We start from the raw sequence: 24,898 nt of genomic DNA, 5'->3' as shown, positions 1-24,898 counted from the left end.
TTACCATTAAGTAAGGGATTAACAGTAATACCAATATTTTCCAGATGCTCATATCTCCAAAAACCATAACAAAAGAGTAAACAGAAGGTTTTAAAGGTGCCAATTGTATTTCCTAAATTAGAATCTAAAAGCTAAAATGGAATTTTCAATTTTTGATGCTAATGTAACTCATTATTTCCTTAACTATAAAAGGGGCTGGTGTGTTTTAATGTTAACTGCCATACTAATGATCCCTCCCAGAAGGAAACCCATCTGATGGCATACAGGAAATATTAGCATCAAGATAAGCATCACTCCGCATTTGAATGAAGCAAGGCAGAAGACTTTCAAAGATGATGTAACATAAGTTCTATTATTTTTATCCATGGTTTGACAACTAATCCATGAAATATTTTAAGGCAAAATCCACATTTAAGAAGAAGCCATTTCAAATATATGCAGATGCAAACACAAAGGATGAAGTAATCTGGATCAAATAAAACTTTCCTTTTTCAGCAGTACAGTATATATCATCATCACAGACTGCTGAAAGACAGGGATTATTTTAGCAGCAGCAGCATATTTGCTTTAATACAACTGTATTTTGTGTATAAGAAACAAGGCTGATATATGGCCTGGGGAATATTCTTATATTTACACACATAAATTAAGTGTGCTTCAGTCTTACTTTTTCTAGAATTGCATTATGATATGACAACTAATCAGCTTCCAGGTTTTCCCCTAGAGACTATGGTGCTATTTAAAATCCTCTCAGGAATTATGAATTTAAAAAACAACTTGCCCAAGGTAATGCTGAACTTCAACAGTTACATGAATTACATAAATGGAAGACTTGTTTTTAAGCCACTTATTTATACATTTTTAATCACATGGAATCTTATTTCCATAAGAAATCACTTTGGTCTCCATTAATCAAAAATTCTCTCTCTGTTGGCTAATGTGACAATGCACCAACAGAGCTCAATACTCCACAGCACTAGCTCCAGGAAATATGGACTCTAGCCTTGTATTCCACATGTACCCTTCCTCAAAGTTAAGTTTCTCTCAAGGACTATACTGGGCAATGGCAAATACCATCATCTAGTGGACACTAATTAGGAACGTTCATGGTATCTGATAAGAAGGTAGAGTTCTCTGAGGCTGGCAGGCTATATAACAGCTGTGGACAACTGCAGACTCTTAAAAAAGGGCTTTCATATTGAGGAAGACTAAAATATACCACACTGACAATATGGATTTATATTTTTACCTTGTGCAGTGGTGGTGTTTTTCTTGCTACTTTTGCTAATTATCAAAGATAATGTTTTCAAAAGTCTCCTCACAGTCCACCCTCTTCAATTTTGAATATGCAATAAAGTCAGTGCTAAACTGGAAACATTTCAGTCCTTCCCAAAGCAGCTAAATGTAATATCACAAACTGATTTATGCCCTCACTGCATTAGGACTGATTCTGAAGGAAGCTTTAGGGGCAGACACCCCTTAATTTTTAAAAAATGTGCACAAGTAACTAAGTATTCCCTCTATGTGTCCCATCAAGTATACAACCAGCCCAACCTTGCTTGGTTTATGAAAACTGACAGGACTGCAACACAAGGTAGCACAACGGTAGACTTTTTATTAATATTAATCTTAATACAAAGATGTAGAAGGCCTCTTAGCAAGACTAAGGTTTTTTAATGTTAAAAAATAAAAACAACAGGGCCAGAGGGCCTTCTGACAAATAAAGGCTAAATATCTCACTGAAATTCAGATTACTTATTGTTAAATTAATCTAGTTAAGGAATGCATTTAACGTTAAAAAAAAAGAAGCTCCCCACATAAATTCAGGCATCAGATGATGGGCATAGCATAAAAGCCTAAATAGCATATTCATATGAGTGCCTAGTGAATCAGCAGAAAGAATTACAGATGTATATACACTCAATAAGTCACATTCTGCTCTCAGTTATATTAGCACAATGTCATTTTCTAGTCATGTAATCTCCATTGTGGTTTACCTTTTTGACATAACCTGGGTAACAGGTGGGGGGAAATGATTCCACAATCCAGGATACTTTTAGGATAGACTTCTCTGGCTGTGGAAGCTAGATACACTATATAACCTTTTCTAGTGTAGGTTGCCATGGACCTTTTCTGATCAATAGAGCCCAATATTAAGGACACTTCTCATTTTTACAACAGCTAAATTGAAAAACAGCATTTAATGGATAGTGTAGGTTTCTTGACAAACTGCCACTGTGGCAATTGTATTTGCTTTATTCCCTTTAGAACTTCATCTTCAAAACAATTTTTTATACAGACAACCTGCAGCTGGAAATCTAGTAAACAAAATTTGAAAAGTACAATACAATTGTCAATCCTGAACTATCAAAATATGGAGATTTATAAACACAGGCTTCCACTAGTGAAGTGAACATGAATAAAATTAAATATTTTAACACCAGTGATTAGACAAACACCACCCTCCCTTTCAAAGGAAAAAATATTATACCGGTATGTCAAACTGCTGAAATTACACTTGGTGACTCAGTTACATTAGATTAGTGCACAATGCTGCTATTCATCTTTGTCCTATTAAGTTATGACAACAATGCTCCTTATGGCCCCACAATCTTGGCTGTATGTGTATAATATGAACTGTGTTCAGAATCACTCAGTAAATCAGCAGATTAAGAACACAGTTTCCTTTTCTTTCGGCTCCAAATAGAAGATTTCACCTAAACTTCTCCCCAGTTTCACCTAAACCATACCAGGGTCCTAAATACTAAAATATCCCACAATTCTAAAAGTTACTATAATCAATTAGATTAAATAAAACGTTCACTTCTCCAGCAACCACATATATTGCACATGGCTTAATTCAAGACTCAATATTGAAATAAATGGACCAAATTCTTACACACTAGGGACTGATCTGCTCCAATAAAACTACCCACCTCAATGAATGCTTCAAGGCATACATAGAATCAATGATATTTCTGTCACATGGAACTTCAAAAACAATTTTCTGATTCACTCTCTCCTTTTAATCTGAGAGATAACTACAGTACTTTTTTAATACTATATTAGCAATTATCTGACTGCATTGTTCAAAAAACAAAACAAAACGAAAACCTAAATCAACTTGTTTCTAACATCCTCATATAGTTATTATTTAAGAATAAAGATGAATATTGATTTACACCTGTTAAGCCTCAATCATTTATGGATAATAAATGGAAGGCTCAATCCTGCAGTTCTAACTCAGGAATGCAGAACTCGTCTTTTAGACTCTGAATTGAACAAACATACTTGGTCATCATTACATCACAATTGCCATACAACAACTTGATCTTCAATTACCACATCCTCTTAATTGAATCCACAACATTACGGACTTCTTGAAAGTTAGCAAAGATGAATGGCCACACCTATTTCCCTTGATTGTTCTGTTCAAACTGGCATACATGTCCTTATGTTATACTGTAATTTCCTACTTCTTAAGAGGGGCAAGTTATCTTTAAGAAACAAATAGGATATATTATATTCTTCAGTCCTTCACTACCGCTAATGCTTTTAAATTCTATGATGTCATCTGTGGATACAGATGCTGTTAATGCAAAATAATTGACATCCTTATGAAGAGAACCAAGGCTTCACTGAGAAGTCTGAAGGAATGTCTAATATAGTGAATGCTTACGGGAAGAGGGTAGGTTTAGAAGATAAAATAAAAAAAGAGCAAGTAAAAAATCACTTAGAAAAGTTAGATGCCTGCAAGTCACCAGGGCCTGATGAAATGCATCCTAGAATACTCAAGGAGTTAATAGAGGAGGTATCTGAGCCTCTAGCTATTATCTTTGGAAAATCATGGGAGACGGGGGAGATTCCAGAAGACTGGAAGGGGGCAAATATAGTGCCCATCTATAAAAAGGGAAATAAAAACAACCCAGGAAACTACAGACCAGTTAGTTTAACTTCTATGCCAGGGAAGATAATGGAGCAGATAATTAAAGAAATCATCTGCAAACACTTGGAAGGTGGTAAGGTGATAGGGAACAGCCAGCATGGATTTGTAAAGAACAAATCGTGCCAAACTAATCTGATAGCATTCTTTGATAGGATAATGAGTCTTGTGGATAAGGGAGAAGCGGTGGATGTGATATACCTAGACTTTAGTAAAGCATTTGATACGGTCTCACATGATATTCTTACAGATAAGCTAGGAAAGTACAATTTAGATGGGGCTACTATAAGGTGGGTGCATAACTGGCTGGATAACCGTACTCAGAGAGTAGTTATTAATGGCTCCCAATCCTGCTGGAAAGGTATAACAAGTGGGGTTCCGCAGGGGTCTGTTTTGGGACCGGCTCTGTTCAATATCTTCATCAACGATTTAGATGTTGGCATAGAAAGTACGCTTATTAAGTCTGCGGACGATACCAAACTGGGAGGGATTGCAACTGCTTTGGAGGACAGGGTCAAAATTCAAAACGATCTGGACAAATTGGAGAAATGGTCTGAGGTAAACAGGATGAAGTTCAATAAAGATAAATGCAAAGTGCTCCACTTAGGAAGGAACAATCAGTTTCACACATACAGAATGGAAGGAGACTGTCTAGGAAGGAGTATGGCAGAAAGAGATCTAGGGGTCATAGTGGACCACAAGCTTAATATGAGTCAACAGTGTGATACTGTTGCAAAAAAAGGAAATGTGATTCTGGGATGCATTAACAGGTGTGTTGTAAACAAGACACGAGAAGTCATTCTTCCGCTTTACTCTGCGCTGGTTAGGCCTCAACTGGAGTATTGTGTCCAGTTCTGGGCACCGCATTTCAAGAAAGATGTGGAGAAACTGGAGAGGGTCCAGAGAAGAGCAACGAGAATGATTAAAGGTATTGAGAACATGACCTATGAAGGAAGGCTGAAGGAATTGGGTTTGTTTAGTTTGGAAAAGAGAAGACTGAGAGGGGACATGATAGCAATTTTCAGGTATCTAAAAGGGTGTCATCAGGAGGAGGGAGAAAACTTGTTCACCTTAGCCTCCAATGATAGAACAAGAAGCAATGGGCTTAAACTGCAGCAAGGGAGATTTAGGTTGGACATTAGGAAAAAGTTCCTAACTGTCAGGGTTGTTAAACACTGGAATAGATTGCCTAGGGAAGTTGTGGAATCTCCATCTCTGGAGATATTTAAGAGTAGGTTAGATAAATGTCTATTAGGGATGGTCTAGACAGTATTTGGTCCTGCCATGAGGGCAGGGGACTGGACTCGATGACCTCTCGAGGTCCCTTCCAGTCCTAGAGTCTATGAGTCTATGAATTTTCATTACAATAATGCGTCAAATTTATCTTTAGATCACTGGCATCACCCACTACATTCCATTGCCCATACGAAGATATCCCTCTGCCTAAATGGCAGAATTCCAGTGTTCTCAACTGTTTTCATAGCTAGACCATATACTAAATGACAAATTATCTCATAAGCATCTTCCTTCCCATGCTTGATGGTACTAAGACCTGGTGGCAACTACAGCAATTGCTTACATGGAAAGTTAATACTAAAAGTAATAAACATATCTTTCGTTTCTTTTAATGCAGTAGGCAGAAACAAAGGGGAGAGTTAGTACCATGTGACCAGCTAGAGCTCCAGAGACAAGAGTTTGGGAATCACTGCTATAATGTATATGCTACTGGTATAAAATTAGGTAAGATGTTGTGACAGGGCCAAGAGATATATTCTTGCACCAGAAAAAATAGTTCCAGCTTTAAAATGATTCAAACAGACAAAAAAAAAACCTGAAGAAAAATAATTAAACTTTTTAAAAATTAAAGCATTTCCTGGGTTTTTCCCCAGGGTTTCACTGGTAAAGTAACTTTGCTCTTGCAGCCTATCCCCACAATTTTTCATCTTCTTAAACCCTGATTCAGCAAAGTGCTTAAACACAAGCTTAACTTAATATACAGGAGTAAGCCCATCCTTATTCACAGAGCACAAAAGCAAGTGCTTACGTTTAGTTTTTTTTAGTGACACTTAAGCACATACTTAAGTCCTTGCTGAATTAGGGCTTAGATTAAACTTTTATCTTCACATTTCTCCATAAAATACTTGGAAAATTTTAAGTTCTATATAGATAATAAAAACAACAGCTTCCCTGTTTTTCAAATCTTTTCTGCCTCTTTTGCTCTGCTCCTTTCTTTTGGGCCCAGCCTTCCCTGCAGTTATTTAGACTTTTTTCCCCCCACCCCAAAATAAGACAAAGCAGGAGACACTCTGATGTGGTCAAGAGAGTGACAGTGCTTCGGAGAAAACCACTGACTCTTTGAAATGCTTCCACTCGGCAGCTCTTCAAAGGTTATGGTGGGTTGGGAATCCCGATAGGTCACGAAGAGAAGAAGGTTTCAAAGGTTTGATAGTGGCAGGGAAAAGGGAAAATGCAGAGGAAGGAACGCAGCAGAATTATTATGATGATTGTTCTTTTAAATGCCAACTATGAACCTCACGCTCTACAACATACAAACTAAAATGTATCTGTCCCAAAGAAATTACATTCTAACCAACAGAAACAGAAAAGATGGAACATACTTGGAAGTCTGATGGAAGTAAATTAGAGGTAGATTCTTTTTTTAAATGTTTGGATTAGTTAACCTATTTCAGGCAATGCAGGAAAAGTGTGGATGAAATCCTGGCCCCATTGAAGTCAATGGGGCCAGGATTTCACCCTGTATCTTCAGGAGGGAGTTGAAAGTGGGAAGGTTGGTGTCAGAACACGAAGCACAGAGTGATAGCAGGGAGAAAATGGACAGGGAGAAAGTAGTTTAAAATTTAAAAGTCAATTTTTTAATTAAAATGCTGATTTTTTAAAATAACAGACTTAAATCGGAAGCCTGATTTTGACTAGTCACTAGCTATTACCTTTGGAGGTGCACTGATCTTATTCCTGATGGGATAGTCCTGACAAACTATGCTGTGTCTTGGCTACGGACCAATCAGAATGCAAAATTTCCTAAAGCCACTTTATAATACAAAAATTGTTTACTTTAAATGATTTTCATAGTATGCTATATGTAAGTTACATCATTGGCTCTCAATCTTTTTCATTTGAAGATCCCTAAACATTTTTGTATGGAGGGGCAGACCCCCTTCAGAAATCTTAGACATAGCCTGTGGTCCCCCAGCTTGTAGACCACAGCTTGTAACCCACTGTTCTATGGTAATGGTAACTTTTCACAAACCCCTCAGACGTAGTCTGCAGATGCCCAGGGTTCCGTGCACCACAGGTTGAGAACCACTGAGTTATGCTGAATGCCACTGTAACTATACATACATCTTTTATTATTTTTTAGATTATCTTTCATTTGTTTCTGATCACTTTTTATAATAACATGTCCATAAAAAGATTACACACACAGAAAAAAGATCACAGTATGTACCAGATGCTGAAATATTCTCTAGAGACTGGAAACTCAACCAGGTGGTTGTGTCAGCTTAACGAAGCAACATTTACACACACCAGGGACACAAAGGGTGGAGTAGAACTTAAAATCTACCATTTATGAGGGTATACTGGAAGGATCCGAAATTAAAATTTTAATACGATTAAGACAATAAAGCATTTGTTCACATTAGTACATATGGGAATTTCTGCTAAAATTTGGAGTATTCATTTTCCAAAATTAAATAATAAAACAGTTACCAGTGTTTATGACACATCAAAAAGTTAAAAAATCTGCATAAATGTAACCTAAATGAGTGAACTGACTTGTCATCCCTCAAAAGCCTGGTGCAGGCTGGGCTGAAACACTGGCGTAATAATTAAGAAACTTTTCCATATATGAATTAAAATGCAAATTGAGTTTCTTTCACTGTATATATACACAATATATTTTAAAGGCTTATCTAAGTGAGTTCAGGTCACAGCCATAACAATGAATTACAATAAAATTAACTGAACATAAAGTATGGCCTTAGGCAATAACTAATGAATTTAAGGGCATCTTAATATATTTTCTTATCATTGAGTAAAGCACTCTAAGTTATTACAGATACATGGATGACCTCATGCAGTTGAACCCTTTTGTAGCAGATTTAACCAATGTTTTTCATATCAGATCAACACACATTGCTTATTTTTAATATCAGATGTGTTAATTAAAACGACATGTACCCTTGTTTTAGTTTGCCATGAATACTACTATTTGAAGCAGATCTTAAGTCATTGGAACAAAGTTCTGACATGAAGGATGGAAGTAAAAATGGGACCTATAGTTTTAAATTTAGAATGAGCATAGAAATTCCTGTTATGAAAATCCTCTAAAACCCACTGGATCTTCCAGATCTCTGTGTTTCCTGCCACATGACAGCTCTTCCTTGATGCTCTCGCCCACCGTCCTCAGAACTTGTACTGCTACTGGCTACTCTGCTTTCACAATACCTCTGTGACGGGGTGCCCACCCCACACAAGGCCTGAATGGGTTAAAGTGGCAAGGTGGGCCAATTAACTGCCCAGGATGCACCTGGAGGAGCAGCCAGGGAGCAGGGATTAATCAGAGATGAGGCTCAGCTGCACAGGAACAGGAGGAGGGGCCTGTGTAAAGCCCAGGAGCTAAGAGCAGAAAGGGGGTCCTGCTTTGAGCAGGGGGTTGGACTAGATGATCTCCTGAGGTCACTTCCAACCCTAATAATCTATGATTCCTAAAAGTAGTAGTCTGCAGGCACTCCCTGGGAGAAGGGAGGTGTTTTGGGCTAAAGATGCAAGTTTCCTATCATTACTCCCTGAGAGGAGGGGTTTGTGCAGCTGGCAAACCCAGAGAGGTGGTGAGCCAGAAAGGTAGGAAAGGCTCAGGGGAAAAAGCAGCAAGTCATAGGATAGTGTGGACCTTGGCTTCTGAAGAGAGGACTCCTGAGATGGAACCCAGAGTAGAGGGTGGGCCCAGGTTCCCTTACCATCCACTAGGGAAATGGCGCAGAGGGACAGTTTGCCACAAAAGTCTGTCATACTCTGGAAGGGGAAGACAATAGTGACATGGCCAGAGGGACAGCTCACAAAGAGGAAGCTGCAGCTCCTGGAGCGAGAGGGGTCACAGGGTGAGAGAGAACGACGGGTGCAAAAATCAGCAGAGGAGGATGCAGCACCTGGAAGGTGCTAATCCCCAGAATGGCCAGAAGGAGGTGCCCCTAGCAGTGAGTGGATCCCATGACCATAAGGCAGGTCACTGATGTTAATACTGTCAGAAGCAAAAGAATAGCATGATGTAAGGGGCTGCATTCCTTTACAGGTAATCTTTATGAAAGTTCTAAGCTTGGTGTTCTAAGTCAGGAATGTTCATATCTCCATTTGTTGCATGCCATGTGCCACTTAGTACGTCAGTGTTAACTGAAAGTATTGCACTAATTATATCATACTAGGGACGTATCAGGCAATATGTACAGATAAGGAAACTTATTTTAAAAAGATGATGCAAGTCCTTTGATGGTTTCAATTTCAAATTAATCTGTGTAACCCTTCAAAAAAGCATTTCACTCAGTGTAGAGATCTAAAATGAGTGGTGGTAAGATATGCTTTTCATACTTTGTACCTTTTGTACTACTAATAAAGGTGGCTATAATTGTAGACCAACATGGTTTCAAACCCAAAACAGAGTCAAGTGTCTGAACGTTGTGGGCATATTTAGAATTTGAATCTAGATTGTCTGTCCCTCTCTCAGCAATAAACCAAAACAAAACCAAAGCACAGACCCCTCCCACCCCCCCGCCTTCAAGCTTTGGGACATTCAAAAACTGGATATTGCAGTTCTATCTCATCACTCTTAGACACTGCAATTCATACATCTTCCACTGACTAGCAAATCTTTTAAAACTTTACATTTTCTGCCATTCCTCCACTACAACCTACTGCTAATGTTGACTGGCTCAGTTTTGGGTTAAATTCCAAACAATGTCTTGGAAAGCAGAAAGATTTTCCCAAATTGCTCAAATAACTTCAGAGTAAGTATAAGTTAGCTTTTTGAGGATTTTAAAACATGTCTAAATTTCTATTGAAATAAAATATCAAATTGGTTTTTTTTCCAACACACACAAGCTTTATCTGCTGATTGCTTTACTCTGTTTCAGCCAAATACATGAATTCTGTGTTTTTATAAGAACAGCTAAACTCTAGCAATGCATGTTACCATTTTGTAAAGTGATATTCTTTTGCTTCCAATTAAATTCTCTAAATCCATGGGCTTCAAAATAAACCACAAACATTAACAGCATATTACACCTTAATTGTTACTCGTATGTTTACGTGATATAGCTATTACGTAGACACAATCTTTTTGGGACCTGTATGATTAGAATTTTTTTAATGTGGCTCAAACGGTAGGGAGAATATAAAGTTATCTGCAGGGTAACATGTAGATATCAGTCAATTGTTAAAACAACAAAATGTCAAAGCTTTACTTATTTCCGGTTTTAAAAGATAGTTCTGTCTCTTGAGTAGCAAATGCTTCTTGTTTGTACTCATTTATCCTTTCTGCCCACGTGGTTTTTATTTCCAAGCCTATTCAAAATGATGTTTTCCAAGCATGTGCCACATGACTTGTTCATATAAATGGAGCAAATTAAACTGTCTCCACATATATCCTATCACATTTGTAGTCCTGATTTCTCTCCTTAACATGTGGCCAAGACACCGTATTATCTGCCTGCAGAGGTTGACCTCAGGATATTAGATTCTGCCACATAGCTCTCTTGTACTAAACCGAGGGGAAACACTTAATCACCCCTGCCTTTTCAGGAAAAAAATCAACTTTAAATTTGCCATGATGAAAAATCAATAAACCAGTAATTGCTTGGCTTATCATTGTGTGGAGGAACAAATTGGGAAGCGAAGCTTAGCGTCCACACAGATTTCATTGAAACATGTGGAGTTTCAGGATCACTAAGCTAGAAAAGGAAAAGGTCTCAGAGTGATAATTAAATCTACTCATGCTGATTTTCTGCCAAATTTATTTCCCTAGTGTATATAAAAATGTTTCACTGCTTACTAGCTAGGCATAACTAATCAATTCAACACTGGGCTAACACACGAGAAACAAAAAATGCAAATTCAAGAATGAAGGCATCAGGATAATATACCCCTTAATGCAAGTATTAGTGAAATTTATTTTTTAATTTCAAAGGAACAAATCCTTATTTAGTTCTATTCCTTTGATATCTAAAAAGATTTTTAAAAACCATCTTTTCCCTATAATCCTCTGTAAACCTTTCATACATTAATCCCTATTATGGACCAAAATAGTGCTATCATTGCACCACATCTCCAGACGATTGTATAAAATATGTTTTCATGACTAGCTACATCTTAAAAAACAAAGTCTTATAATTGTATTATGCATGATATATTAAGGCAAACAACTCAAACATCCTGCAGTAATGCAATCCAACACATTTGAGTTGGATGTAAAAGGAACACACTTTTCCTCTGAAAGTACTTATATTGTGCCATATTATTCCCGCTATTACTACTGCACATTTCAGCTACTTTGAATTTGACTTGCCAGGCCTTGAGGTGAAATCAGGTTTGACAGTATAATTCTCATAAGGTTTTGATGTCATTTTCAGCTAGTCCCAAATGGAAATAAGCAAAACAAAAACAAAACAGAAAAATTGCTCAATTGAAAATACTTTTGTAAAAGTAGTGCATTTTTTATTAATAGACCTAATTTCATGCAGCAAATTAGCATAGCTCCAATGGAAGTGCAAATGTAATCAAACTGAAAAATTCAAATTAGGAGGAGTGAGCTTTTTCTCTCTCTCTCTTTCTTTCTTTGCTTTTTTGTTACAAACTGATTTTTGTGTGTGTGTCCTTCAACTGGCTATTGGGACTATGGTAATTAAAACTTTTGAAACAGCACAAGCCCCTAGTCTCTAATCTGTAGCTCAGGTCAGCTGTCTGTAGATTCTAATTTGTCCTCCATTTGTATTCATGACAGGAAAATGCTGCATATTTAACAGCAAACCAGCAGGAGGGTGCATTGGTGGGTTTGGAGGTCAAATGATTTGATTTCTGAGCAGATTACATGTAACATCCAACATCTAATCTCACACCTGATTTGGCAATAAAATTACAATAAAAGTAGTGTTAAAACACCATTACTAAAGGGTTGGGAAAAATAACCTTTTTTCATGAGCTGAGAAACAATAAGCTTATTATACAATAGATTTTGCTTACCACAGATATAAGGCTAAACTTTTCATTAGTAAAGGTTACATTCAGTTCCAGAAGCTTACTAGCTGAACTATGCAACTTCAACTTTTTGTTTTTGAGGTGGAGTTTTTGTCACAGAAGCAATACTGTGATGCCACAAGAGAGAATGAAATTTGGAAGTCTAGAGACCCAGTAATTTAAATTTTATATTAACGTGCTTTAATTTGATTAAAGGTTTAGAGCAGTACAGAGTTAAATCTACAGTTATTTTAAGCAACGATAATCTTTGTTGCAAATATTAATAAATAGACTAAGAATAATTAAATAGCAGTTGTCAAAAAATACAGGGCAACTTGTACACTATAAATATTTCTTCAAACTTTTACTTGGTTAAACCAAAAGATCTACATCAATGATGAAGACATTGTCAAATGTTAAGCAAAACAAAACACCACCATAGAAAAACTTGAATTCAACTAGAATGAAAATCTATTTCACTGATACCATGGAACCGTATGTATATAGTAGCGAAACTATAATGAAAAAACAAATCTTTTTTCCCATAATCTAATATAATTGAACAAATATAATCTACATAACTAGGGCCCTATTAAATTCACGGTCCATTTTGGTAAATGTAATGGTAGTAGGATTTAAAAAATCTTAAATTTCATGGTTTCAGATATTTAAATCAGAAATTTCATGGTGTTCTAACCATGGGGGTCCCTACCCAAAAGGAGGTTGGTGGGGGCGGGGGAGTTGCAAGGCTATTTTAGGGAGGTAACAGTATTGCCACCCTTACTTCTCCATTGCTGCTGGCAGCGGTGATGCCTTCAGAGTTGGACAGCCGGAGAGCGGAGACTGCTAGCCAGGACCCTAATTGTAGAATTCCGTCTAGGAATGCCTATTAAGTGACACTAATTTGACTGATAAGGCAAAATGCTAAGTAATACTGTACACAAAGATAAATAGGAGTAAACTAATAGGACTATGATATACAGACTACATAACATCCACTTTGTATGCATACAGGACTACACCTTCAGGGCCTGTTTCTATTGTAGTCATGCCTTACTAATGAAGAAAACAAAGACTACAGATTTTCTATGCTGTTTCTCAGTAAATTACTATTGTTTGCAATTCACTCTGTATCGTATAGGTCAGCTACCTCTTGTAATTTCTGTATGCAAAACAATTAGAATCATAGAAGATTAGGGTTTGAATGTCATCCAGTCCAACCCTCTGCTCAAAGCAGGACCAACACCAACTAAATCATCCCAGTCAGGGCTTTATCAAGCCAGGCCTTAAAAACCTCTAAGGATGGAGATTCCACCACCTCCCTAGGTAACCCATTCCAGTGCTTCACCACCCTTCTAGTGAAATAGTGTTTCCTAATATCCAACCTAGACCGCCGCGACTGCAACCTGAGACCATTGCTCCTTGTTCTGTTATATGCCACCACTGAGAACAGCCAAGCTCCATCCTCTTTGAACCTCCTCCTTGCAGGTAGCTGAAGGCTGCTATCAAATCCCGCCCCCTCACTCTTCTCTTCTGCAGAGTAAACAAGCCCAGTTCCCTCAGCCTCTCCTCGTAAGTCATGTGCCCCAGCCTCCTGATCATTTTCGTTGCCCTCTGCTGCACTCTCTCCAATTTGTCCACTTCCTTTCAGTAGTGGGAGGGAGCCCAAAACTGGACGCAGTACTCCAGATGTGGCTTCACCAGTGCCGAATACAGGGAAAATAATCACTTCCTCGATCTGCTAGCAATGCTCCTACTAATGCAGCCCAACATGCCATTGGGCTTCTTAGCAACAAGGGCATACTGCTGACTCAAATGGTTTCCTTGAGGACCTGTTCCATGATTTTTCCAGGGACTGAGGTGAGGCTGACTAGTCTGTAGTTCCCCAGGTTCTCCTTCTTCCCTGTTTTAAAGATGGGCACTATATTTGCCTTTTTCCAGGTGTCCGGGACCCCCCCCCCCCCCGCAATCCCACGAGTTTTCAAAGATGATAGCCAATAGCTCTGTAATCACATCAACCAATTCTCTCAGCATTAGATCTAGCCCCATGGACTTGTGCATGTCCAGCTGTCCTAAATAGTCCTTAACCTGTTCTTTCACTACTGAGGGCTGCTCACCTCCTCCCCATACTGTGTTGCCCAGGACAGCAGTATGGGAGCTGACCTTGTCTGTAAAGACTGAGGCAAAAAAAAGCATTGAGTATTTCAGCTTTTTCCACATCACCTGTCACTAGGTTGCCTCCCCCATTCATTAAGGGTGTCCCACACTTTCCCTGACCTTTTTATTGTTGCTAACATATGTATAGAAACCCTTCTTGTACCCTTCACATCCCTTGCTAGTTTTGGCCTTCTTGATTACAATCCTGCATGCTTAAGCGATATCTTTATACTCCTCCCTAGTCATCTATCCAAGTTCCCACTTCTTGTAAGCTTCCTTTTTGTGTCAGTTTGCTAGTATACAGTCACAATAAGACAACAGAAAACATATGGAAATTAATGAAGATATAAAAAACATATTTGAAAAATATGGACCAAATCATCACCAGAGATGAACTTCTGGAGCTCACTGAGCCTGCAGCTGTGAATCTGTCTCTACCTAAAAATGTTAGGTATCATCTTCAGTTTCCCTTCTGAAGATAGCCTTGGAAATGTAAACTGACCCACAAAGTGAAAAATCTATCTCCAATTTTTCCTAAAGGTCACTTTATGGTACTCTCTACAGCTACTCAAGGCTTCCCTTTGGGGTGTGTGAAATCCAGGGCCCCTGGCTCCATATTTTGTGAAGGACACACATCAATTCATGGCTGTGGTGCAGTGCCATCTTGGATGCTCCTGTTTGCATTAGGGCTGCATAGGTTCCCTCCTACTTGACAGGCTGCAGCCGACTGGCTCCTTTCCTGATCAGCCTGTGTCCTTTTCAGCCACAGAAAGGCAAGAGACATTGCTCTGACACTGACTCCGATTTATGAACCTACATAAGAGGCCTCCACATTTTGGAGCTGACACAGTTTGATTTCTTCCTGCAAAGATTCACAAGTTAAAAAGTAGTTCAAAAACCGATTTTTGTGGTAAGGTTTATTGATTTATTTATTTATTTTTGAAGGAAGGAGTATGTCCATTTGTTCTACTCTTGTTCTCATGTGGCTGAGCATCTATGAAAAAAAGTTGAGACACCCTACACATTTCTAATGCTGATTCGTTCTCTCTGCTTTTTATTTCATTACCTTTCTTGCAACACAACATTACCTCTCTCTGATCAACACAGTTGTCTACAATAACTACCGACACTTCTTGATTCCTTTACAAACCATCTCCACCACCTCTACATGTCCACCCTCTCAGAACAGGACCTCAAACAATACTTTCAAGAAGAAAACCAATATCATCTAGAGATAACTCCCCTTCTCCTCTCTTCTAGCTACTCTTTCCTTCTCCTAACCTGCCACTGCCTCTGAAGTGTCTCTGCTGCTAACCTTTCACCAAGTCCCATATCCCCTGCCAACTCCTGACTTCTCTTGCTCCTTATGTTATCCAGTCCTCCCTCCCCCCCGCCCATATCCCCATCCAAATATGTGGATCCTTTCAGGCAGGCTACTACATTCCCTCTCCTAAAGTAAAACTCCCTGGACCCATCCTATGTCTACAAATACTATCACATCTTCCTGTAACATCCAAACTTTTTGACTAATCCTACTAAGTCTTCAGATTCTGGTCATCTGTGCAAGCTGGATTGTAAATCAGCCCTTTTGTTCACTTAAATGTATTTCCATGTGGAGTCTGAGAGCTTAATTCTGGTCTCAGTTAAACCAGCGTAAATCAGGAGTAATTCCAATTTAAATTAACTGGGTATGTCTACAGTGCAACTGGGAGGGTATGATTGCAACACATGTAGACACCGAAGCTAGCTTTGATTTAACTAGATACTGAACACAGACCACACTAATCTCCTTGATTTAGGATCTGAACAACTCAACTCTGTGATAATACCTAAAGTGTTTCCTTTAATTAAAACATAGCATCTTAACACCCAGGAACATTTTGACTCTTCATGACTTTCTTGTGTACATCAAAATACCCTAAACTACTTTTCCAGTTTCTTTAAGCAGCAGAAGTTTTAAAACTCTGTATTGTAGAAAGGGATGAACTTGAAAAAAAAATAAAGTAGTGATACTTTCCCAAACTCTTCCTACTAGACACAAAAAATAGATGCTACTCAAAGATTGTGCTGATGTTTAAAATATGATCATATATGCTCTGTTGGGCTCATCAAGCTTTGCTCCCCCTTAGTATGATTCAGATAAATCCTTGGGCAAGGCACAGAAACATATATAGGACCCCCAGTCTCTCAGAATTATTTGACATCAGAATCTAATATATATCCCTCTCTCATGACTGCAAAGAAAACCTGACCTGAGTGATAATGATACAGTAAAGTCTGAAAAGTCAAATAGACAATGTCTATTAAAGTGAGGATCCACAGCCAATAGATCCAGAGAGAAAGCCACCTGGCCATTCACACGCTACCAGAGCCAATCAAGCCCTCGCTATGTGTGGAAGGCTTGGATGTCCTTCTTGGCTCTACAGATTGTCTCCTGTTTCTTGGGGTTCAGATGCCCCCTGAGGTGGGCTCTGCTCTTCCCTTCAGGCTTTTTGGCTCCATGAGTTAGATTGGAGGGTATGTGTGGAAATGGTTCATTATCTCTAAAATGCCACCCACTCATGGCACCAAAATGAAATAGTCTCTCAGCAAATTGTGTAAATCATCATCCTGCTCCTTTCTTACACGATTTGTTCATAAATGAAACACTTAACAATGCTGACATTTAAATCATCATCACTGATCATCTGAATGAGAGTGTTCACAAAGGGGTTTAATGCAGTTTAACTAATGTGCTTTAAATTCACACCGTTAGCTAATTTGAATGAATTTCTCTGAATGTCCCCACATAGACAAGCCCTGAGTTACCATGTTAGAGACATTTCACACCTTCTATTGTTTCAGAATCTCTGCAGAGTCAGAATAACTGATGCCATCATAAGTCCCAGGGACTTTTTTAAAAAAGATGAATGCTGAGATTCTGGCAAACAAGATGGCAACCAATATGTTGCAACCTAATCCAATACAAGCCCTTCACTGAAGGGGGATAAAGAAAGAGAAGACCGCAATTTTGCATCATACTTTAAAATCTGTTGAAAACTTTAATGGCTGCTGTAGCTGTTGCTGGAACTAGGAGGATTCTGAGCTTATGTGGATTGGAAGACCTACTGCTCAGCCAAAAGTCTGGATTTCTTGAAATGATAATGATCTTGTGCATAAAAAACTACCCTCTCATGATGGAGAAAATCACAAAAACATGAAAGCCAATCTTGAGGCATTAAAGATATTTTCCTAAGTATTTCTTTCATCTCTGAAGAGATTCCAACGTAGAACTGATTCTAAAGTTGTTTCAGAACTTCTGGATGTTGGGCAAGATGTATTAATTTCTCATTCACTAATATCATCAGGTGAATTCAATCAATTCAGTTCTTGAAGATGACTGTCTAAAATCATTGAACATAATGCAGTGTTTGCTATGGAACCTGGCCTTATGTGAAGCTTCCTTTGAATCTACACAAAACTTTAACCCAGAAAAGTGTGTAACTTAACTTTGGAGGATTTGGAAGGAATCCTCTTTCCAGAAAAATCGGATGTTTACTAAAGCATTATCCCCAGGGCAACATGATTACAGGCAGATAAAAAGTATCACTATATAGCCCATTCAAGAATTCTAAATAAAGCATTACATTAATTTAGACAGACTAATGGAAATATACAGTTCAGTATGACACATTCTAGCTCTTCTCTGGTAATACGTCTGCATGACTGTACACTGTTGTTCATTTATCCTCAGTTCAGGATCAACCATAGAGCAGTCCAGGTGGCTGGTTATATAAATCATCTGGAACTGTAATATTCTTTCCTCATTTTCAAGAATGCTGTAGTGTAACGAATGAAGTATATAACAGCAGCAGTGTAGATACAGGTCACCAAAAGGTAAATATTCAAAGCACTGAGCAGGAATTTCAAACACAAATCGTATTTGTTAACAGAGCACTGTGCAGAACACCTGCTCTTATGGTTGTTGTTTCTATAAAGAGTATTGTTTAGCCATCCTTTTCTTAGTAGCAACAGGTTGTTGATTTGGACTTTACTGGGACCATGGTTTTAAAAATGGGTGTTTAACTTTAGACTTCAAAATCCATGTTTAAGTACCTAAATAAGTGGCCTGATATTCAAAATTTCTGAGTGCACACAACAGTTCCCATTAACTATAGAGGGAACTGCTGGGTTTTCAGACCTTTTGAATATCAGGCTACTTACTCAGCCACCTAAATATGGTTTTAGGAACCTAACTAGAGGAAACCATTTTTTTTTAAACCAGCTTGGCTCATAGTCTTTTAATGACTGCTGATGAAGAAGGTAGAAAAAGTTATCTATTTCTTCTGCATCTGAGTCTTCTCCAAGCCGCTACAGGAGCTGAAAGGATTGCTCCTACTTTACTAAAACTATAGTGTCCAACCAACCTCCTGGTCAAAGCTAGATTCATCTACCCCCAGGGTCTCATCGACTCTACACCTGAATCACCCTGAGAAAAGTTTCAAAGAGGTTTTCAGTCCCACCTTGCATGAGAGGAAGAGACATTACTGAACTTGAGCTGGCACATGGCAGAGACTTATATTACCACAAGAATGCCAACTGCAAGACAAAATTTTGAAAACCTTCTTCTACTAATTTAGTGTTTCCAGATTACTACGGCCCCCATACATTGGGTAATACCTCAATCCACCCTACTCTCGTCAAATGCCAGAAAAAATAAATGGACCTCGCAGGGTACCCTGAGTCTCATCAAAGCTGGGCTATTCTATGCCATGAAGGAAGGACATTCCAGAGTAACAGGGTCCTTATGAAAAATGCTCTGCCAGCAGCTTTTGCTCTATTAAATCAAGGGAGATCTAGCATCACTGTCTCTGCTGACTGCAATTGTGGCAATATATTTTGGGAATAGAGGAAATTTCTCAGGTAGGCTGGGCTTGGGCCAATTGGGGTTTTATAGGTTAAAATCAACACTTTTTAATCTACCCAGAATCTCACATGGTGATCTATTAAATCTATTTATTTCAGAAATGTAAAAGGTGACATTTTCTCAAGGGGAGACTTTCAAAGGCACATACGGCAGTTAGGTGCCTACCTCCCATTGAAAGTCATCACAGATAGTTGTCCAAGTCTAGCCCATGCATTAGTATTGGCCATTATTTACGTAAAGTCACACTGTTTACAATGTTTTGCTCTTCACTGCCTTCAACTCAAAATACTGAGCAATCTTTTTATTCTGATAGGATTTTAAATTCTTTTTATTATATACAATAAAAAACACAAAAGTCACAAGACCTGATCCTCCATTGTTCTGTACCTCACACGCCCATTTATACCAGTGCAAAGTGGGTGTGAAATGTTAACATTCCTAGCAGAAACCCTTGCTCAGCCTCCTGGTTTATCAATGTTCTGCAGACAGCCAGTCTGCATGTTCACATCTAAGTATCTGTTTAACATGCCACACAGAGTTTAATACATCGCTTAAACAAAGACCATAGACTTCAAAGTGGTTCAGCCACCTGAAGTGTACTGTTGAGCTGCAAGGCCAAGCAGGAGGCGGCAGTATTCTGCTTTGAAGTTTGGTTGTCCATGAAGCACTGGTGAGTTATCAGGTTTTACTTTCACTTAAAACACTTTTAAAATGCCCTCAATTTAGATATTTCAATTAAAGTAAAACTAAAAAAAAACAAAAAAACATGCGCCCAGATGCCTACCAAACACAGTTGAGCACTGGAAAGGCTGGAGGAGGCATTATTGTTACTCACTTCAAAAGTGGCTGAATGTGCTGATATAGAGGTGGTGATACCTTTTATTGGCTATATCCTTAGCTTCATCTCATTTGGATACAATGAGTATTAGCTATATTGAAATATTGGGAGAGTAGATGTGTTACTTTTATAACAAGCTCACACAGTGTATCTGGATAAAATAATTAGAAAATTAACATAAAAGAAAAAGATTTCCGTCAGATGTAATGAGTGCTCAGTACACTTTGAAGTGAAAAAAGCTTAGCACTCATTTTACATTAAAAAAAAATCCAAACAGATCATTAAACCAAGAAGTTTATGCTCGCCTCATCTCTTTCATACTCTCCACTTTGCACCTTCTATTGTGCTGTCCCCTTTCTAGGAACAGTCTCCAGTTTCTTATAGGAGATAAGAATAGAGAGGTAAATGGGAGCAGAAGTTTCTAGGGGCTTTAAGGGAAAGACCAAGAGCTTTAATTTGATGTGCTAAAAGAAAGGAAGAAAATTAATGGAGTCAAGGAGGGGTTTTGAATGTGCTTGTAGCGACAGGAGAAGATGATGAATTTAGCAGTGACATTTTAGACAGACTGGAGCGGGGGAAAGAGATGAAAAGAAGCAGAGAAGAAGTGGTTACAGAAATCAAAACTAGAGAAAAATCAGGGAGTGCACAATGACTTCAGCAGAGGAGACAATGTGGAAAGGGTGGGTGTGGGTGACATTAAAAAAGGCAGGTGAGACTGCACTTAGGCCATGGCTACACTGGAGAGTTGCAGCGCTGGTGGTGGGTTTACAGCACTGCAACTTAGTAACTGTCCACACCTGCAAGGCACATCCAGCGCTGCAACTCCCTGGCTGCAGCGCTGGCTGTACACCTGGTCTGCTTGGGGTATAACTATTGCAGCGCTGGTGATGCAGCGCTGCTCGTCAAGTGTGGCCACCAAAAGCACTGTAATTGGCCTCCAGGGTATTAGGAGGTATCCCAGAATGCCTGTTCACAACAAACCGTAAGAGTGGCTGAACTCCGGACACCCCGGAGCTGCTTATCTAAAAAACAAACACAGCTCCTGTTTGCTTGAGCAAGCGAGCGGAGGCAGGCAGGGGAATTGCTTTGGAATGTTCACAGCTGTTTGCTTGAGGAGAGAAGCCACACGGCGGGGGGGGGGGGGAGGGGGGGGAAGGAGTCCATGTTGAGCAGCTGCTTATGTGGTCTGAAGGCTATTTAGGAGTGCATAATTTGCATTTAGTGAATAAGAGAGGGGTGGGGGAAGGGGTCGAAACTTTTAAAATGATTGAAGGCAGGTGCTGTGTATCTTCCAGTCCTTAGAACTTGCAAGGCAGGGAGCTGATGACAGTGTTAGCTCCAAAAATCCATTCTCTGTCTCCCCCACGCTCCCTGTCACACTCCACCCCACTCCCCTCTTTTGAAAAGCATGTTGCAGCCACTTGAACGCTGGGATATCTGCCCACAATGCACCACTCCCAACAGCACTGCAAATGCTGCAAATGTGGCCACACTGCAGCGCTGGTAGCTGTCAGTGTGGCCACACTGCAGCACTTTCCCTACACAGTTGTACAAAGACAGCTGTAACTCCCAGCGCTGCACAGCTGTAAGTGTAGCCATACCCTTAGAAAGAGACTGGATATGGGAGCATGAAGAGGGAAGTCAGAGTAAACTAAGCCTGGGAGATGGAAGGATAATGAATTGAAGCATTTGGAGACGAATCAAGAGAGACAGGACTTGTCTACGGCTAGGAAAGTTAGGATGTATAATTCACCATTTGTGCAGTTCTGTCCACAAAAGCTTTTATTGTTGATACTGATTAGACAGGAGCTCCCACTCCTCTAGTCACTCTCTGATCCCAAGTATCCGGGGGTAGCCGTGTTAGTCTGCATCCACAAAAACAACAAGGAATCCGGTGGCACCTTAAAGTCTATTCAAGTCCAAATTAATGGTCTTTAATTTGCAAATGGATATTAGTGCTGCAGTTTCTCTTTGAAGTCTGTTTACGAAGCTTTTTTGTTCAAATATGGCTACTTTTAAATCTGTTATAGAATGTCCAGGAAGACTGAAGTGTTCTCCTACTGGCTTTTGTATGTTACCATTCCTGATGTCCGATTTGTGTCCATTTATTATTTTACGTAGAGACTGTCCCATTTGGCCAATGTACATTGCAGAGGGGCATTGCTGGCACATGATGGCATATATTACATTAGTAGATGTGCAGGTGAATGAGTCCCTGATGGTGTGGCTGATGTAGTTGGGTCCTCTGACGGTGTTGCTAGAGTAGATATGGGGACAGAGTAGGCAATGAGGTTTGTTACCAGGACTGGTTCCTGGGTTAGTGTTTCTGTGGTGTGGTGTGTAGTTGCTGGTGAGTATTTGCTTCAGGTTTGGGGGCTGTCTGTGAGGACTGGCCCACCCCCCAAGGTCTGCGAGAGTGAGGGATCATTTTCCAGGACAGGTTGTAGATCACTGATGTTGTGCTAGAGAGGTTTTATCTGGGGGCTGTAAGTGATGGCCAGTGGGGTTCTGTTATTTTCCTTGTTTGGCCTGACCTGTAGTAGGTGACTTCTGGGCACCTGTCTCGCTCTGTCAATCTGTTTCCTCAATTCTCCAAGAGGGTATTGTAGTTTTGAATGGGGACTGGGAGTGGGTGGCTCAGTACAAAAGCAACTTTACCTCTCCCGGAATTGACACCTCCTCATCAATTATTGGGAGTGTACTACATCCACCCTGATTGACTTGGCCCTATCTACACTGGTTCTCCACTTGTAAGGTAACTCCCTTCTCTTTATGTGTTAGTATAATAATGCCTGCATCTGTAATTTTCACTCCATGCGTCTGAAGAAGTGGGTTTTTTACCCACGAAAGCTTATGCCCAAATAAATGTTAGTTTTTAAGGCGCCATCGGACTCCTTGTTTATCTGATCCAAGCCTCCTCCCCAAACTCCACATTCAGCCCTTTCCTAACCCAGTTCTTCCTTCCCTTTATATCTTTTCAGATTAGCTATAGTATCGATGCTAGTGCCTTACAACAGTTCTTTGCCAGAGCCTTGCCACTATACCTCACTGAGAGCTAACCACATTCTAATCCTTCACTGAGAGGATCTCTTATCCCAAGTTTTCAGCCTGTGTATACCACTGATTCTAGGACAGTCTGTCTCAAACCCAACCACTTTGGCAACTAGAATACTATCTACATGTAGGCACCAGATTATGATTTGCAGGGGGCACTAGATGATCAAAGGCTAACCTAGGAAAATATATATGTATGTACATATATGTATATACATACACACACACTCACCCTTAGATCAGATATCCACCTTGAAATCTAATTAAAATATACTGTGTATAGTCAAAAATATGTCACAACTCAGAAGTCACCCATATGGTACTGGAAAATAACAATAAAACATCCAGGAAAAAGTATATACTGATGCTTTAATTTTTTAAAAATAATTTCTTAAACAGCAGCATCTTTCAAAAATTGAGGATCAGGGTCCAAGATAAGTGATATGATGTCAAAAACAAATAAGCTGACAGTTTCAGAAAAGTAAAATCCTTTGGTATATATTTTTATACTTAAACCAACATAAAAGTAATATATGCAGGAGATACTTTAGTAGCTCATTTTAATTGGAACCACAGGAGATAGCTTTTTGCTAATAATTTTTTCTGAGAAATGGGGATACCCCATCAAAGTTGAAGTGTGGAATACCATTTAAGGTTCCTTTACATAAGTTCAGGTTGGCTTTGTCATAGAACTTGAAGATGTATCACCAAATAATGGAAAGAGACACAATCGAAGTACATTTCTTTTGAACCTGATCCTGCAAACCTTGTACAAAATTCCCATTGGTAGTCTATCACTGGATAAAGGCCTTCATCCTGAAAGTACTCAGTGCACAGAGCTACCACTGAGTTGGAGTGATTGCTATCATGACATAGTACAGAGTAACTGCACAAGTCAACTGGACTAATTATTGGACATCTTATGTTAGTCATACAATATATTCTGAGATAAACAATGTTACTGTTTTATGTTAATTGACTGCAATCATTTCTCTAACTGTGGTCACTGCCTCACAGAGCTGGCTGGTCACATGGTATTAGCTCTTCTACTTGTTACCAAATACCAAGTTGTTTTAAAAGACTGCTTCAAAAAAATCATTAAATAATTTCCTGCCATTTCCGTAGTTGCCACAGGAATATTGTATGGTTGTTATTGAGAGGTGGAGGTGGTCTGTGTGACTGAACTGGAGGTCGACTGACCATGACATACCCCCTATTAAGATGCGGTCCAACCCTAGGGAAAATATAAGAACCCCAAAGGAACCTGTTCCTTATGGAATTATTATTGCCAGTTTAATAAAAACTGTTTATCTTGCTGATAAATAAAAAACTACATTACCTTCTTCCTTTATCTTTTTCGCTTCTTCTTCACTTCTTTCTTTAGCTTTCAATGCTTCATCTGCTTTTGCTAAAAATAAAAAATACATATGAGTTATTTATACTTGTTTTAATTACATTTGTATAATAAAACAGAACCCTCCGGAGGGCTGAAGTTCACTTTCAGATTAATTTCTGCAGCTCCCACTAAAGTCAATGTGCATTTGAAGCAGAATTTGGCCTTTAATTTTTTTTTTATTAAGATCAGTACTGTTAATCAGTATCATAACTGACAATTTGTAAGGTGAAAGGAAATGACAAAGTGGCAGAATATTAAAAAAAACACAAACCAATTTACTAATATAGTAGTAAATTATGATTTCTTTGGAAGGAAAAGCCATATTTCCAATATTCAGATTGTATGTAAGATTTCAAATAT

General features: G+C 39.0%; 1 protein-coding gene across 1 annotated transcript in view; it reads right to left on the bottom strand.

Annotated features, from left to right (window-relative positions):
- The window catches only part of RSRC1 (arginine and serine rich coiled-coil 1), a 355,820-nt gene that overhangs the window by 48,247 nt on the left and 282,675 nt on the right, over positions 1-24,898 (bottom strand). Inside the window, exon 7 of the mRNA XM_050963724.1 lies at positions 24,482-24,550. Coding sequence (XP_050819681.1) covers positions 24,482-24,550 — 69 coding nt within the window. The remainder of the gene's footprint in view (positions 1-24,481; positions 24,551-24,898) is intronic.

The sequence above is a fragment of the Gopherus flavomarginatus genome, chromosome 8 (genome assembly GCF_025201925.1).
Source record: "Gopherus flavomarginatus isolate rGopFla2 chromosome 8, rGopFla2.mat.asm, whole genome shotgun sequence".
Lineage (NCBI taxonomy): Eukaryota > Metazoa > Chordata > Testudines > Testudinidae > Gopherus > Gopherus flavomarginatus.
Note: the sequence above shows the minus strand (reverse complement) of the source record. Positions and strands in the feature narration are given on the sequence as shown.